This window comes from Myotis myotis, unplaced genomic scaffold (genome assembly GCF_014108235.1).
Source record: "Myotis myotis isolate mMyoMyo1 unplaced genomic scaffold, mMyoMyo1.p scaffold_m19_p_10, whole genome shotgun sequence".
Taxonomy (NCBI): Eukaryota; Metazoa; Chordata; class Mammalia; order Chiroptera; family Vespertilionidae; genus Myotis; species Myotis myotis.
In genome coordinates, this window is record NW_023416314.1 from 37,669,790 (window position 1) to 37,683,128 (window position 13,339).

The 13,339-nt window shown below is 44.9% G+C and overlaps 1 protein-coding gene across 7 annotated transcripts in view; it reads right to left on the reverse strand.

The window, feature by feature from the left end:
* Positions 1 to 4,244: 4,244 nt before the first annotated feature.
* Positions 4,245 to 13,339, reverse strand: part of UVRAG (UV radiation resistance associated) — a 277,758-nt gene continuing 268,663 nt past the window's right edge. For all 7 annotated transcript variants that reach the window (XM_036324920.1, XM_036324925.1, XM_036324919.1 and 4 more), the window contains one exon: positions 4,245 to 6,139. In XM_036324920.1, the coding sequence (XP_036180813.1) occupies positions 5,437 to 6,139 (703 nt within the window). In that variant the 3' untranslated portion in view covers positions 4,245 to 5,436. The remainder of the gene's footprint in view (positions 6,140 to 13,339) is intronic.

Consider the following 13,339-nt stretch of genomic DNA (forward strand, 5'->3'; position numbering starts at 1 on the left):
CGTGACGCACAGTGAGCCACAGATGCACGTCACACACATCACTAAAACCGTTCCAGTAGTCACATGTTGAGAAGTCAAAAGAAACCGATAAAATTAAAAATATATTTTACTTAATTCAATATACCCAAAATATTCACATTCCAACATGGAATCAATAGGAAAATGAAAGCATTCTTTACAGCCCATCGTTGTAGTACGTCTCTGAAATTCACTGTGAATTTTACACGTCCTGCGCGTCCTACTTTGGCCAAGCCACTCTTCAATTACTAGTCACCATGGCTGGGGGCCACCTGGGCCTCACAGATAGAGCTGTGGTCATAATCAGGGTGGAGCATTTGCCAAGAATTCATTCATCGGTGCTGTGCTCTCCCATCAAGAGGCATACACTGTGTGCTTTTCTCTCTTTTTGTGACGCGAGCAGCCACGGATGATCACTGTCCCAGAGGCATGAATTCATAGCAGGTGCCAGGTGCTGACAGTCTCACTCTACTAGCCCTTCCAAATCTTTTCACTTGGAATATTTCTGTAAGAGAAACTTCCCCTCATCAACCGACAGGTTAACTAGTGTGCGCAATGCGTGCAGGGAAGGTAAGTCAACGGTTGATCTCCCTTTACCCACAGCTCTCAGGGTTACAGCTGTCGGGGACGGGTCGCCATGCTTGCTGCAGGGAGCCAGGGGAGGAGGTGACTCCAATCCAGGTGGCAACCCCAGCCATGGTGAACCCCCGGGCAGCCAGCCAATCCTCTCCCCTAGACCCCAGGAACTTCCTTCAAAAGGCCTGAGAAGCCCCAGCCGCCCCAGTGGTACCCCAGGTGCTTCACAACAAGTAGTGAGAAGGAGGCTCCGCCCCTGTCCTGCCAGGCTCTGGGCACCGGGGCAGCCTGAGGCCGGTTTTGAGGAAGGAACACAATGAACCCCTGGAGCAGGAGGAGTCTCTGTCCCGGCCTCAGGAGAAACCTAAGCCCCGGCTGAGGAGGAGGGCACAGGCCCAGAGAGGCCAAGCGCCTTGCCCGGGTCACACAGCCAGTGAGCGGCAGGGCAGGGCTCAGCCCCGCCTGGCTGTCTTCAGGCTGAGGGCCCAGACTGCTTCCTTCCTGCCTGCTCGTAGGCGCTTCTCAGAGTCAGGTGAGCCCTTATCTCTGTCCACTCCCACTCTCCATTCCTTCCGGATGTGCTGCTTGTGACCTAGTGGGGACGGTGAGAAGCCCCTTTGTACAAAACCAGAGGGATCTGAGCCTGTGCTCTCCCCTTGGCGTTCTGGGCCGGGGGCCTGGCTGGCTGCAGCGATTGCACTCCGGCTGCATTTTTCTCATTTTTATCTCATGCACGGCTGCTCTTTTTCTGGATTGCTGACACTGCCAGTCTCTACAAAGTGTGGAATTATTTTATAGACATGTATTTTTTATTCATTTAAAATCCACAAGGCTGAGCTGTCTACCTACAAAACTGTAATTAGATGCGCTAAGAGGAAAAGGAAAAAAATAAAAAGGGCTTCTATCTACTTGACGTGAAATTAAGCGCTCTGGGCACCAGTTCAGCAATCAGCGAGGCGGCCGGAAGCTGAGAGAGAACATTTCTGGGTGAGGTGGGCCTAAATAAGTCCACCTGCCAGGGGTTAAGATGAAAATTAAGCTCATGAGGCCTCTGGGCTGAGTCTCAACACTGTGTCCATGCCACCCACCCAAACACCTGAAACACTTGACATTTGTTTAGAGCAGGGGCGGGCAAACTTTTTGACTCAAGGGCCACAATGGGTTCTTAAACTGGACCGGAGGGCCGGAACAAAAGCATGGATGGAGTGTTTGTGTGAACTAATATAAATTCAAAGTGAACATCATTACATAAAAGGGTACGGTCTTTTTTTTTTTTAGTTTCATTCATTTCAAATGGGCCGGATCCAGCCTGCAGGCAGTAGTTTGCCCACGGCTGGCTCTAGCCTCAGGGTGGCTGCCAGTCATAATTCAGGTCTAAGCAGGTTACTCTTCTGCCCTCAAGCCTGGGAGGGGCACCTGAGTTGCCCACTGCATGCATTCAGATTTCTTGACTTGGCACCTAAGTCCTTCCCATGGGCCTGCAATTCAACTTCTCCTCTCACCCTTCTTCACATCTGCTCAGACCCCACGCACAGCAAACTTCTTGCTGCTCTGCAAACACACAAGACCCGCCTTGCCTCTGGGCCTTTGCCACACGGTCCCCTCCATCTGTGATGTGAAATCTTACATAGCTTTCCATCTGCATTACCCTCCAGGAACCTTTCCTGATCCCTGAGTCAGAGTGGCTTTCTCTGCACCCCACAGGACGGCCGCATATCCCTCAGCATATAATTAATCACACTGAATTATAATTGTTAATAGAACTACCTCCCCCTTCCACTGGAGAATGTGGCAGAGGTTAAGGCTTATTAATCTTTGTATTAACCTTGTTTAGCCAGAGAGAGAGAGAGAGAGAGAGAGAGAGAGAGAGAGAGAGAGAGAGAGAGAGAGCGCTAGTTAGTTTAATAAATGTGGAATGGCTGGCTGACTGAGAACAAGGTCTTCATACTTAACTCAGCTTCAATATGAAATTCAAAACAATGAAGAAAACATGACTCAAACATAGCAGGGAAATAACATACACTTTTACTCTCAAAATAAATACTAATCAATTTTATTTTATAAATACAGATGCTGAGTTTTCTTCCAATTACCAACAGATCAGTTTCACATGCCATTTATTATTGGTGGTGGCTTAAAAAATTATTTAAATAACCGGCTAGGTCAGGATAAATGGGCACCATTAGAACTGCTAAAAAAATATAGCTGGATACAATCTTCCAAAACTAATATTCTGAGGGGGGGAAAAAATCTCTGGAATTTCTAAAGTGGGTAAGAGGAAGTGGAGAGAGAAAACACAATCAAATATCCATTTGATAACATTTGCTGGCTGTTAAAAGTGTCTCAGTTACATGAAAGCTGTAAGGGCTCTTAGTCGTGCAGAATTGGATAGTGGTGAGCTTTCACTTCAACGTCTAGCCATCCTTGAAGCAAACTTGATGTTTTAGTGATTTACAAGACTAGAAAGATTAGTAGATGATAACTCATCCCATCCTTTGGCTATGGACACTTTAGAGGCAAAACAAATTCTGCAGCATTGGAAGACGTTGGAACAGTTATTTCTGGAGACACGGAATACTGCAGGTTCTACCCAGGTCATGGCAGAAACTGCAGACATCAAAACTACTCAAATGAAAACACAAAATGCAAACTAAACAAACCCAAACCTAGGTGGTGTTTTCAGGCATAACATCATTGGACCCTGTGGATCAAGCAAATGTACAGGTAACCACTGATCGGCTCTGAGCAATCTAATCACACTCATGGCTCTGACGGGGGGTGAAACGTAGTGAACCCAGGAATCAGGTAGTCACAAACGACAGTCGGGTGGATGGAGCCCCAGCTCCGTCTGGTCGCGTGGAACCCGAGATGAACACGGGACAGGGGTTCTGAGGGGGGCCCTCTGCGTGGTGCTGCCAGGAGTGCTGCCAGGGCCTGTAGAGGACACACCTTGTCTCTGAGTTTGGCATAGTTTAAAGTCCACTCCCATATCTTGGAAAATCACAATCACATGTGATTCACTCACACAGTCCATTGTTTAATTCTCTCACAGTCCTTCAAAACCTATTTTTTTTTTTGGGGGGGGGTGTATTGTTACTTCATTGGAGGAGCCCACAGACCAGTCTGACGTATACCTAGACTGTGTCTATCTCCACCCTCTTTGATTCTAAAACGAATGACAGTACAGTGCAAAGAAGCTGAGCCTCTACAGATGGCTTCTACTCCAGCTTTGGAATAGCCTACCTTTTTATGTGGACTTCATACGGACTTCTTGAGATCGAGTTAAAGCTTTTAATTGCTTGCGAGCTGGGTCTGTCTGTCATGCAATGATTCTGTGAGTTCCCTTTACATGGAAAACAACAACATGAGCTATTCCATTTCAAATGTGGCTATAAATTAAAATCGAGCCCAGGAATGCTTGGAAAAAATATGAAAATGATTATGAAACCTATGAGTTAAGATGTTATGTAGGACACATGCTACTAGCGAGTACACCAGTGAAGGTGTTTGTGTTGCTATAACAACAGGTAAATTCAAATGAAGTCAACACATTAGCTTAGATACAGCCCTAGTTTTGTTCGGGCTGGTCCTATCTCGACGAAATGCATGGAGATGTAGTTTCAAGAGGAATTCGAAGCTGGGAAAAAAAATCAGGTCGAGTGAAGTACACTCAATGTTTATTCTTCTATGCAATACATGGATACACGGATAAATTTTCCTTAAAGAACTTGCAACCCTGAGGCGATGTCCTTGGGTAAATAAAGTGTAAAGCAATAGCAAACGAAATTTGAGCTCCAGGAATGACAGTTGGACTTCAAAAACATAATTTAATATTTATGCAATTGCACACATATCAATAGTATTCTATGCCTCATCTAGTATTAGTCCGACAACCTCAACTGCCTTGCAGTTTGCACATTGGACGGCCTGACTCTCTACGTATACTTCATCACATACAATGTCTTCCAACTGAAATGTAATAAATTAACATGGGCTGTACACAAGCGGATTTTGTCTGGTGAGTGCACTGCCAGGAAGCGCCTAGTTTTGATTGCAGCATCTGCCCACATAAACACTCTGGCCCTCAAAGAGGATTGGATGCCATTTGATTATACAACCTTGGGGTCCTCAAGGGTCCCTGGGATCCACCGAATTTGAGGGCTACCTCAAAGCCATGGCTGATCAGAGGAGGTGGAAGGTCAGAGCTACTGCATTAAAGAGCCCGTGAATCTGATGTCCTTTTTTCAGGGTGCACAATGCATCCACTGTGAAATGGGGCAACAGTGGAGTCTCTCGGTTGCCTGTGAGGCATGGGGGCAAGGGGAGGGGCATATGCGCCTGGGTCTAAGGAGACTATTGTGCTTCTTATTCATCAGCCTAATGAATGGCCAAAGATCCTTCAGTAAATGGTAGAAATCTTTTTCTAAATATTCAATTTTTCCCAAAGTTTTATAAACTGGTGAGGGCAAATGCTTGAGAAACTAAAGGTGAGTTCATTATATTCTTTATATATATTATCATCTTCCCTCTGGGGATAACATAGAAGAGCAAATAAAAAAGCAGACGAATACCTATAAGGTGACTCAAGCTAGAGAGTGACTTTTGCCTTCAAACAACGGTCAGGCCTGTAAAGCCCATCTTGCAAGCAAAACCTAACTTCGTCTGGCCCACTGATACACAATGATCCTGAGTCCCTCCTCTGTTCACAAAGTCTATTTTCCCGAGGAATATCCTCCATTAATATTTATTTTGTGTCATAATTATTACAAAGGGTAACCAGTGCAGCTTCATCCTCATTTTAGGCAGTAGCCCCATCCTGGACCTACTGTCTGTCTGCTCGCTTCACTTATCAGAGCTCCTGCGTGGCCGGCGGAAGCTGGATACGTTTTCGTTCAGTGCATAGATCCTTCGGGAGAACTCTTCAAATTCTCCCAGAACTTGTTCGTCACACTCCACTGCCACAGCACTGTCCACCGGGATGCAGTTAAACGCTTCTAGCTGGTCACTGGAGGTGAAACCCGTGGCTTCCATCCCAATGATCTCTTCCGCTTGCTCCACGGCACAGCAGAGCTCAGCTTCTGAGCCGGCGTGGAACTCACCCGGGAGCTGGGCGCTGGCGGGGCCGGCCTGCTCGCTGGGTAGGAGAGAGCCATTCACCGTGGCTGGATGCCCAGGGAGGGCTTCTCCTTGTTCTTGGCCAGTGTTTACACTCACGGGGCCCACGTTTAAGCTGTTGCCCAAATCGACTCCCGTTTTCTGGTTTTCTTTGGAGAAGTCCAAGGAGGTATCCAAGGAGGAGGACAGAGTTGTTGTCTTTCTCTCAGACTCTCCCAGGGAGGGGGTGGTGGGCCCAGGCTGGGCTACTGCGGAGTTGTAGCTGGGAGGAGGGGTCCTGTAGTGGAGTCTCTCGTTCTCTGAGCTGGCCCGTTTTCGGTGTCCTTTGTCTGGCGAAGGAATGCCCCCAGAGAAGCCTCCATCTGCACCCCCAAATATGGAGCTTTGTCTCTTTGGAACAGGGATCGCACTGGAGGTGTGATGTCTGTCGCTAGAAGATAAACAAAAAGGAGAAGTTAACTTCCAACTTCAGAACTAAGTTTAAGCCTTCTGGATCCAGACAGGAAATAGCATGCTTAGGTCTGAGTTAATAAAAATGGATAATAATTATTCTTAGTACAAACTGTAGTGCCCGAAGGGAAGAAACAACCCAAAGCATTCTGAGTTCAACTTTGGGAGCTTCCTTCAAGAAGGATCAAGACATAATGAAATATATCCAGAGGAGGACACCCAGGGTAGGATGGGGGATAGAAACCATGTCATACGGGGAAGAGTTTCAGTCACTGGAGGGATTGGATCTAGAAAGAACAATATATAAAGGATGCAACCAACTTTACACATCTGAAGGGCTATCCATATTCTTGTTCTTTCTTTTTTTTTTTTTTTAATATATTTTATTGATTTTTCACAGAGAGGAAGGGAGAGAGATAGAGAGCTAGAAACATCGATGAGAGTGAAACATCGATCAGCTGCCTCCTGCACATCTCCCACAGGGGATGTGCCCGCAACCCAAGTACATGCCCTTGACCGGAATCGAACCTGGGACCCTTCAGTCCGCAAGCCAACGCTCTATCCGCTGAGCCAAACCGGTTTCGGCTTGTTCTTTCTTTTTAAAAACATATTTTTATTGATTTCAGAGAGTAAAGGCGAAGGAGGGGAGGAGAGAAGGAAGGAGGGAGGGAGGGAGGCAGAGGGGGAGGAGAGAGAGGGAGGGAGGGAGAGGGAGAGGGAGGGGGAGAGGGAGACGGAGAGAGAGAGAGAGAGATCAGTGGTGAGAGAGAATCATTGATTGGCTGCCTCCTGCACACCCCGCACTGAGCCAGCAACTTGGGCATGTGCCCTGACTGGGAATTGAACCCTGACCTCCTGGTTCATAGGTCGATGCTCAACCACTAAGCTGTGCCAGCTGGGCCATATTCTTATTCTTGTTTTTCATATTCAACTTATTTTATCTTCATAAAGCAGGTATCCTTATTTGTCAGAGAAGTTTAGTGACTTGCTCATGGTACCGCAGTGAAGCCATGGCAAGGCTAGACCAGAACTCGTGACTCTTGATGTGATGATCAATAGCTTTTCCAATACCCAAATGTTAATCACCTTGGATTAGAGAACTGACAGAGAGAGGATCAAGGATATACATATATTTTAATGAAAATTTAATCTGGGAAACGACTTCTCCTTTACAAGCTGGTCACACACGTTTTATAAGTTTGGCCTTAAGTGCCTTCTTTCAGACTTGAGTTACTTCTCAGGAAGATACTTCGGGCCAGCAATAATAATCACTCTAAGCGATACAAGTTTTAGTTTCTAAAGTAATTTCATACACATCATTTCACTTGGTCCTCACAAAAACCCTGTCAAGAAAGCAGAGTATACATTACTGCTCTTAAGTCCGAAATAATAAATAACAATTAGTTAATGGAAAGAGAGTATTCAGACCCTGGAAATAATGGTCATGTTATACACTGTGCTAGTAAAACCACCCTAGAGGACTGATCACAATTCTTGATATTATACTTGGATGAAGCTAGTCAGCTTCAATATAACTATAGGAACAGACTGGGTCCAGAGACAGAGGGAGGCAGAAACACAGGACCCATTAGACGCGTGTGTTCTGCAGGTGAGGAAACACACACACACCGAGGCTGTTTGCACAAGGGCAACGAGCAGGCAGGAGCAGAGGCTAGACTTGAGACTCTACCCGCCTAACAAACAGCTGCTCCATGTGCCCGGCCTGGGGGACGGGAAACAAATGCAAGACGGGGCAGGCCCTGCCTCTGAGGAGCTTCCGAGCTTGTAGGAGAGAGCCATCCACGGTTACTGAATAAAACACTTCCAACTCACAATAGTGATGTGTCTTGAAAAAGAAGGAAGGAGCGAGGGTTCCTTCTACCTGTGTCCACAGCCACAAGCCCTTGAACCAGCTCCCTGCTCCTTCCCTGTTTGTTTGTGTGTTTTTTTTTTTCCTGATGCTGGATTATCCCTGTGATCTCAGACACCTAAGCAAGGCTGATTCTTCTTGAGAAAAGGCAACCACAAGGCTGCTAATCCCCAGGTCCGTCAGATAACCTTGTTTGGCTCTAAGTGTTGGTGCCAGGAGAGATTTCATAATTAGGGGTGGCCTGCGGGGTGCATAGACCCGGGCAAGCACACCGGTAAATTACTGTTTTTAGTTCTCAAGAAAAACAGAGCAGAACCTGCTGGCCTTAATCTAGGTTTTCAGTTAATATGTTGTCAAAACTCCCAGAAACTGGGCAAGCCGCACATTTTTGCGAACCTTGTAGTTTTCACTCTCCCACTTGTCGACTGTCCCTCTCCAAGTGATTTTGCAGGAAGCCTAGGCAATCAAACCGAAACTGAGCATCAGCACTACCCACCGTCTGTTCCCACCCCGGCCGAGGAGGCGTGGGAAGCACCAGGTGAACCGGCCTGGGACAGGGAGGTGACAGTGTGGCATGGATCTAGACGCCTGGTGCTTTACACTCTCGGTTATGAAGGGTGAATGCCATGACACCTCCCCTGCCGCCAACGCCTCCCCTCTCCCCACCCCAGCCTGCTCTGCTTCCCTCCTAGGCTGATGAAAGGCAGAGCATGAGAAATGGACCAGGGTGCAGCAGCAGTGCTTATGGCACAGAGGACAGGGGTTTTGTAGTCCTCTAGGGCAGTGGTCGCCAACCGGTGGACCGTGAGGTCCGAAAGGTTGGAGACCGCTGCTCTAGGGTTCTGAGACTCCCTGAAGGCTCTCCTCAACGTTGCACAACAGAAAAGTAGTAAAGTGTGACATCCCTCCTGGCAACTACACTGGGAAGGGAACTCCCATTTTCCTGAGCATCCATAATGTTGAACCCTCACATCTACCCTGTGAAAAAGGCAGGCGGGTGAGTGGGTTCTGTGGTTTAAGGTGTAGAACGAGATTCAGTCTGACTCTAGAACCCGCACAGTCTGTCTCATCCCAAAATTTGAATCATATTCAAATTCAACCAACATTTGCTAAAAGCCAATGATACGCCAGACTTCAAGCTACCAGTACACGCCATTCTACAGGCCTTTTCATTGAATTTGTCCAACCTACTAGTATATCTAAGTTCTGGGGTATTATTCCCATTTTAAAGGGTGTATTCTTAGGCTTTTGAGAGGTAGAGACTGATATTTTCTGATATCCTGATTTTATGATATTCTTCTCCTGTTTCCTTGGATTTTTATGAGAATCCAGGTAACGATAGCTTGAGATACAATTTGGAAAACTCTAGTAACAGTAAAATGTTCCCTCTTAATAAGGGCAAGGAAATGCATTATTATGGACAGGCAATAAAGAAGTCTACATGTCTAAAGTTTACCCTTTAGTCGCCACATTTGTCTTTTTAATCATTTTTAGCCATGTGCAATAAAACCTTTCCAAATTTTTATTAAAGTATTTCTTATAATCTTAAAAAGAGTAAGCTGAACAAAAGGGTGTCTTCTTTGTTTAAGTGATTTTTACAGAGAGGGGAGGAGGAAGGAGACGGGTAGGGGGAGGGAGAGAGGGAGAAGCATCGATGTGAGAGAAACATTGATCACCTGTCTCCTGCACGCCCCCTATGGGGGATCAAGCCCACAACTCGACATGTGCTCTGACCAGAAACTGAATAGGCAACCTTTCAGTGTAAGGGACGATGCCCAACCAACTGAGCCACACCGGCCAGGGCCAATAAAGGTATCTTCATAACTTTGAGTCATCACTATGAACATGTATTACTAAACTACGACACAGTAAAGAGACTATAGGATTTTCAGTGGCCTGTTTCTTAGGATCTGAGTCTGAGAGTTCTTACACTGCACTTGAGCTTCCCCATGTCCTCTCTCACTGTCATGGCAGTGTGGCTGCATCCACCTCTCCCTACAGGGCCTTCTCTTTTTCTAATGTTTGCTTCTGATGCGCTGTGTTCTTGTGAAGTAGACGTCCTAAGAATTGTGTGCAAAGTAAGAGTAAACAGGATTGGAGCGATGGGCCAGCAGATGTCCTGGGCATGGTATGCTTTATTATGAGTTTTGTAACATTAGTTTTGGCTGCTCAGAATTAATTTTTTTTATGACTTCCAGGATCTTAGCAATGTTCCAGATTTTTAAGATAGCTGAGTTCCAAACAGCTGAAGTGTTGAATGATTACATTAAAATATATACAAACACACATGCATTTTTAATTATTGTGATAATTTTCCAGGGAAAATTAAAAAAATATAAACCATATGAAAAATAAAAATCTCTCACAAGGCTATTACCCCTCAAATAACCACTGTTAATTTTGAATATTTTCCTTCCAAACTTTGATTTTATGTGTGTGTTTAATTTTAAAAGACCAAACAAACCTGAAGTTGTGTTTGTGGTAGGGATATAGAATTCTGTAGTCTGCTGTTGGATGTTATTAAAATCTCTTGGTAAACAATTCTAAATGGTTGTTCCATTGACTAGAATATTATAATTTGCTTAATCATTCCCTTAGTTTTATAGATTAAGGGTATTTCTAAAATCTTACTCTTAAGAAACTGCTGTGAGCCTAGGGCAGGGTGGGGGCGGGCTAGAAGGGGTCAATGGGGGAAATAAGGGGACATATGTAACACTTTCAACAATGAAGATCTAAAATGTTAACCAAAATAAATTTAAAAAAGAAACTGCTGTGAGCATCTCTGTATAAAAACACAAAGCATACATTTTTAAAAAAATTTGATTTTCATATTTAATAGGTGTCCAGAAGAAACCTTCACTTCACATTTCAGTGGAAGCTAAATTTGTACGAGAAAGAAAAGGAGTATTTCATCTCTAGTATTGCCTAAAAAGGTAAAAGGTAGCAATTAAAAAAGGCAAATAATAGATCAAAAAAGAAGGCCCAGAAGGTTTCAAAATTCCTTTTGTCTGATTACAGTCTGGCTTTGTGATTATTTCATCTAGATGGAAGAAGAGGTCAAAAGACATAGATTTCCTAATTACATGACCAGTTTTTAAAGACCGCTGACAATTTGTTTATCAAATGAGATTAGTGTGCAATTTAAGCCGTGAGGAGTGACTCCGAGGGAATCTCTACTCTTAGAGACAACCAGAGTGAACGTGGGTGTTTGGGAGGAGCGGACGCAGCAGGAAGCGTGGGAACTTTGCTCTGTCTCCCACTCCTGCCTTAGGCTACAGATTCGGGGGCACGGAGCCTGAGGTTTATGCAACTGAACTGAGTCCCCCCGTTCACTGCACACATTCTCCTCCTCAGCCATTTGCCTTGAGTAGATGTGTCTTCCAGCTTGGCTTAGATCCAAGCTGGAAACCTGGAAACATGACATCTGGGGTTTAATGCTGCAATTAAAAGGAATTTATTAAAAAACAACAACCCAAAGATATTGTAATTGCAAATTTACTAGGCCATGGTTTAGTGAAAACACAGCACAGACGGTTGAATAACTGAACCACATCCGGGCTGTTACATTACTTAATGATAAACCCATTGCTACAAGTAGAAAAGGATATCCTAGGGCCACAAACAATAGCGTGATGGGGAGAAGCCAAGTGGTTTGGAGTTTAGAGGACGAGGAGGACAGCCTGGTTTAAATTTGGCTTCTTTGGATCAAATCTTCTCTGATGTCTATAAACTAAGGTGATTAATTTCTTTCTCATCCTGCCAGTCCTCATTTATTGCAGTCAGTTACCTTCTGTTCTCCCTTCAGCTGTATCTGGAGGGAAGGACAGTGAGGAGAAAGGATGTTCAAAGACCTGGATTCTATTCCTAGCTCTGCCACCACCATGAGCCTCGTTGGAGTTATGACTTAAGGCTGACCTCGCCACTTACTAGTATTAGTTATATGACTGTAGGCAGTCACTTATCTTCTCTGTGCTCCAGTTTTCTCCTTTGTAAAATGGATTGTTGGGCTGCGGTACGGAGTAAATAAAACGATGTGCTTCAAATCCTTGGCAAGATGCCTGGCAGATATACCGATGGTTGCTGTCATTATTATTAGCTTCCATGGGCTTCGGATTCCCAAAGTGTTTCACAGAAGGGATAACGGAGGCTCAAAGACATTTATGTCTTGAGCAGAAACATAGGGTAATGTGTAGCGCAGAGGAAAGACCAGAATATAGAGCTCCTTCCTTCTACTGTTTTCCCCTACACAGAACACTGGTTAAACAGGAACAATCAGCACTCTTCCCACCCACCCCCATCTCCACTTCTGCGCACCAGGGAGCTAGCTGCAAGAAGCGGATAAAGAATTAAGGGTAGTATAAGAGTTTTGGAGAAGAAATACTAAATCAATCAAAAGAGTTATCCTGCCCAACATGAAACTTCATTCCATTTTTTCTTTTCTTTTTTCTTGAGGACCTGGGGTGGGGAAAGCTTTGAATGAAGTAGAAATGCTCAAACTGCCTCTATTTACACGATCTACCAAATGCTTAGGGACTATAAGAACTTCCCAGAATCCTTTGTGGTACATTCCAGTTGTCCCCAAACCCCTGATGCATCATTTTTTCTGCATGAATTTAGCTTCAGGGGGAGAGTTTGTGTAAGAGGCAGAATTTCTCTATTTCCCCAGCGTCACCGAGGAGAACCACGTTCGAACTTTTATAGCCTTTACACAAATACCTGCCAGGAAGCCAACCTGGAGACAGCAGAACCCAGTCCATGCCTCTCTGTCATCCTTGCCCCCACAACTTTCTCCTCCTCTTTCTTTTTTTGCTGGTTTTGTTGCTTAAAGCTACAGCCTCCTTTTACAGAAAAGGGACTGGGAGAGAGCAAACAAGATAAGAAAGCACTGGTCCAAAATGTGTTCTCATTTCCACATCTCCCCTAAGTAACATTCCAGAACTCCACATGCAACTCCACCATTACAAAGCACAGAAATTGGTGAAGCACGTCATTACCCCGAACCAGTTTCCTCTTCTGTAAATTGGGTATATCCGTCCAACAGCTGTTACTGCAAGAATTAAATGAGATATACAAGCAAAATTCTTAGTACAACAAGTAGGTACTCTATAAATTATTATTAAGAATAAAACAGTAACAACTAACATTTATGAAGTACTATGGGGTAAGAAAGCCCTCTGTTAACAACTTTCTACATGGTCTCATTTAATCCTCACATCGCTATGAATGGTGAACACCATCTTCATCTTACAAATGAGGAAACCGAGGCACAGAGATAACGTAACAGAGGCAGACTGACCGAATAAACGTGAG